General features: G+C 46.1%; 1 protein-coding gene across 1 annotated transcript; it reads left to right on the top strand.

Annotated features, from left to right (window-relative positions):
* The first annotated feature begins 308 nt into the window (after positions 1 to 308).
* LOC118010843 (keratin, type II cytoskeletal 8-like) lies at positions 309 to 3,253 on the top strand. The gene is given in 2 exon segments (XM_035005562.1): positions 309 to 1,938; positions 3,198 to 3,253. Coding segments are annotated over 2 exon segments (1,668 nt in total). The 5' UTR covers positions 309 to 326.
* Positions 3,254 to 4,182: the final 929 nt, after the last annotated feature.

Here is a 4,182-nt window from a genome sequence, read left to right as displayed (position 1 = left end):
TTCATTGTTGGATTCATTTTGCTAACATTTTCTTAAGGATTTTTACATTTATGTTAATTATAGATATCGGTCTGTCGCTTTTCTTTCTTGTAATCTCTTTATCTGATTTTGACATTAGAGTAATGCTGGCTTCATAGAATGTGTTAGAAAATGTTCATTATGCTACTATTTTTTGTAAGACATTGTGAAGAATTAACGTCATTTCTTCCTTAAAAGTTTGCTAGAATTTATGGGTCCCACCTAGAAGCAGCTTCTCGGCTCCTTCTGGAACCTCTGTCAGGTTTAGCCTACTCGCCTCCACTCCAGCCTCCACTCCGGCCTCCACCATGTCCATCAGGGTGACCCAGAAGTCCTACAAGATGTCCGCCTCCGGCCCCCGGGCCTTCAGCAGCTGCTCCTACACGAGCGGGCCTGGCTCCCGCATCAGCTCCTCTGCCTTCTCCCGGGTGGGCGGCAGCCCCAGCAGCTTCCGGGGTGTCCCGAGCAGTAGCGTGAGTGTGGTCGGGGGCTACGGCGGCGGCGTGGGGGCCATCACGGCTGTCTCAGCGAACCAGAGCCTGCTGAGCCCCCTTAAGCTGGAGGTGGACCCCAACATCCAAGCTGTGCGCACCCAAGAGAAGGAGCAGATCAAGACCCTCAACAACAAATGTGCCTCCTTCGTTGACAAGGTGAGGCACCTGGAGCAGCAGAACAAAATCCTGGAGACCAAGTGGAGCCTCCTACAGCAGCAGAAAACCGCTCGGAGCAACATAGACAACATGTTCGAGAGCTACGTCAGCAACCTCCAGCGGTAGCTGGACACCCTGGGCCAGGAGAAGCTGAAGCTGGAGGTGGAGCTTGGCAACATGCAGGGGCTGGTGGAGGACTTCAAGAATAAATATGAGGAGGAGATCAAAGAGCGTGCAGACATGGAGAATGAATTTGTCCTCATCAAGAAGGATGTGAACAAGGTAGAGCTGGAGTCCCGCCTGGAAGGGTTGACCGACGAGATCAGCTTCTTAAGGCAGCTGTATGAAGAGGAGATCCGTGAGCTGCAGTCCCAGATCTCGGACACGTCGGTGGTGCTGTCCATGGACAACAGCCGCTCCCTGGACCTGGACAGCATCATCACCGAGGTCAAGGCCCAGTACGAGGACATCGCCAATCGCAGCCGGGCTGAGGCCGAGACCATGTACCAGATCAAGTACGAGGAGCTGCAGACACTGGCTGGGAAGCACGGGGATGACCTCCGTCGCACGAAGATGGAGATTTCTGAGATGAACCGGAGCATCAGCCGACTCCAGGCTGAGATCGAGGCCCTCAAAAACCAGAGGGCTGCCCTGGAGGCGGCGATTGCTGATGCTGAGCAGCGCGGGGAGCTGGCCATTAAGGACGTCAATGCCAAGGTGGCTGAGCTGGAGGCCGCCCTGCAGCGAGCCAAGCAGAACATGGCCCAGTGGCTGTGCGAGTACCAGAAGCTCATGAACGTCAAGCTGGCCCTGGACATCGAGATTGCCACCTACCGCAAGCTGCTGGACGGCGAGGAGAGCCGGCTGGAGTCTGGGATGCAGAACATGAGTATCCATACTAAGACCATGAGTGGCTGCTCAGGTGGCCTGAGCTCAGCCTATGGAGGCCTCACAAGCCCCGGCCTCAACTATGGCCTGAGCTCCTTCCAGTCCAGCTTTGGCCCTGCTGGTTCCTTCAGCCGCAGTGGCTCTTCCAAGGCTGTGGTCGTGAAGAAGATCGAGACCTGTGACGGGAAGCTGGTGTCTGAGTCGTCTGATGTCCTATCCAAGTTAACAACCATGGTGGTCCCTCCCAGCCTCCCTACTCTTGCGGCTGCCATAGAGCCTTTGGGGGGAAAGGAGCTGTGCCGGGGAGTGTCGGGAATGGGAGAGCCACCTAAGACTCAGCCCCAGTCCTCAGCCTATCCTTGGGGGGAGTCTTCTGCCCTGGGTACCCCCTCTTGTCCATGCTCCCAACTAAAAGCCGATTCAAGTGTCTTTTCCCAAATAAAGCCTCAACCGACTCTGCCAAAAAAAAAAAAAAAAGAAAAGAAAACCAAGAGTATGGAAAGGAGTAAATTTTATTTTGCCTCTATTTATTCCTTATCTGATGCTCTTCCTTTGTTTTATGTAGATCTTCCTTTCTTTCAGGTAGACCTAAAATATTTCCTTTCTCCCTGAAGATTTCCTTTAAACATTTCTTGGAGGACCAGTCTACTGGAGATAAATTCTGTTGTTGTTGTTTTTTTTTTTATTGTTTTATTTATTTATTCATGAGAGTCACAGAGAGAGAGGCAGAGGCGGAGGGAGAAGCAGGCTCCCCGCCTAGCAGGGAGCCCGATGCGGGACTCGATCCCAGGACCCTGGGATCATGACCTGAGCCGAAGGCAGACGCTTAACCATCTGAGCCACCCAGGCGCCCTGTTTTTGTTTTTTTAAGGTGGGGTCTGCAAAAGGCTTTACTTTGCCTTCATATTTAAGGATAATTTCACTAGATATAGGATTCTGGGGATTTTTTTTCTTTTAACATTTTAAATATCTCATGCTACTCTCTTCTTGTTTGTACATTTTTTTCCTTCCATAGATAAGGTATCCTAATTCTTGCTTTTAAAAATATATTCCTTTGTCTTTATTTTTCTGTCCTTTGAATAAAATACTCCTAGGTGTGGTGTTTTGGTATTTATTCTATTTGGCATTTTCTGAACTTCCTGGATCTATGACTTAGTGACTATCATTTTAGAAATTCCTCAGATGTTATTACTTCAAATATTTCTTTTCTATTTTTATTTTCTTCTTCTTCTTCTGGTATTTCAGTTATTTCTTTTGAAATTTTTGGATGTTCCAGTGTTTTTTTCCTTTTTTCCTTTACATTTCAACTTGAGAAATTTCTATTGCTCTATCTTCAGGCTCACTAATTCTTTCCTTGTCCATGTCTACTCAATTGATGAGCCCAACAAAGACATTCTTCATGTGTGTTACAGAGTTTTTAATACATAGCACTGCTTTTTGATTCTTTTTCAGAAATTTTCATCTCTCTACTTATATTACTCATCATTTCTTGAATGTCTGCTTTTTTTCATTAGAACCCTTAGCATATTAATTATAGTCATTTTAAATTCCCTGATAATTCTGAAATCTGTGTCATATCTGAGTCTGATTCTGATGCTTGCTTTGTCTCTTCAGACTCTGTTTTTCCTTCTCTCTTTTCAGCATGTCTGGTACTTTTTGTTGTTGTTGTTAAAAATCAGAAGGGATGCATTGGGTGAGAAGAATTGAGATAAAGAGGTCTTTAGTGTGAGAATTTGTTAATTTTTCCAAGAATTACACTGTTTGTTTTGTGTAGCTCTAGATACTGAAGGCATCAAATTCTTACAGTGTCCTTGTTTTTTCTTCTTGAGTTGGGGTTCTAGAAGTACTCCTTCTCAGAGAGATACTCTGTTTTGTAACTCTTTCAGTAGTAATCCACAGTTAGTATACTACAGTCCTATTGGTGTCATTGTAATGTGTAGGGGAGACAGAACTTTCTATAATTTTCTGATTAAATATTAGTTGTTCAGTAGGTTTATGCCTTTGGTCTATGATCTTCACAAGTGTTTCTTCTTGTAAAGCTCTCCCACCTTTTCTTTGGTGAAACTAGAAGGCTAGAGGGGGCTGCAGTGGGAGAAATGCCATCCCTTCAGGTGGAAAAAGGCTCCAGAAAGGTCTTTCCCCTGGAGAGCTGGCCTTTCTTTCTTATGGAGAATGCTCTGGGTGTATATCAGAATGGTTACGTTCCCCTACTTCTGCCAGAGACATGAAAGGATTTTTCTGATAGAGAAACTGATAGAATTCTTGAAGGTTAAACTCAGAAGTGTGAGGGCCCTCCTAAGTCTATGGCCCTCAGTTTTTCTTCCTTTCACATTCATCCACATTCAGCCTCTAACAATCTATCAGAATTACCATTTAAGCATTCTTGCCAGTTTATGGCTCCAGCAGTTTCTGCTTCAAGTAAGCAGATGTCATTGATGGTTTTCCTGATTGCCTGTCTTCCATTATTCATGGGGTGGTATTCCTGCAAACCAAGGTTTTTGATGGGCTTCTTTGATTCTCAGTTTGTTCAGCTTTTCTCTTGTAAGGATGGGAGGAGTGACTTGCAAGCTCTTAGCATGTCAGAGCTCCCTCCATAGTGGATTGTGGTACTCTGGGCCAGGTTGCT

This window comes from Mirounga leonina, unplaced genomic scaffold, assembly GCF_011800145.1.
Source record: "Mirounga leonina isolate KUSES-001 unplaced genomic scaffold, KU_Mleo_1.0 Mir_101664, whole genome shotgun sequence".
NCBI classification, from domain to species: Eukaryota; Metazoa; Chordata; class Mammalia; order Carnivora; family Phocidae; genus Mirounga; species Mirounga leonina.
This window is presented reverse-complemented; position numbering and strand designations above follow the sequence as displayed.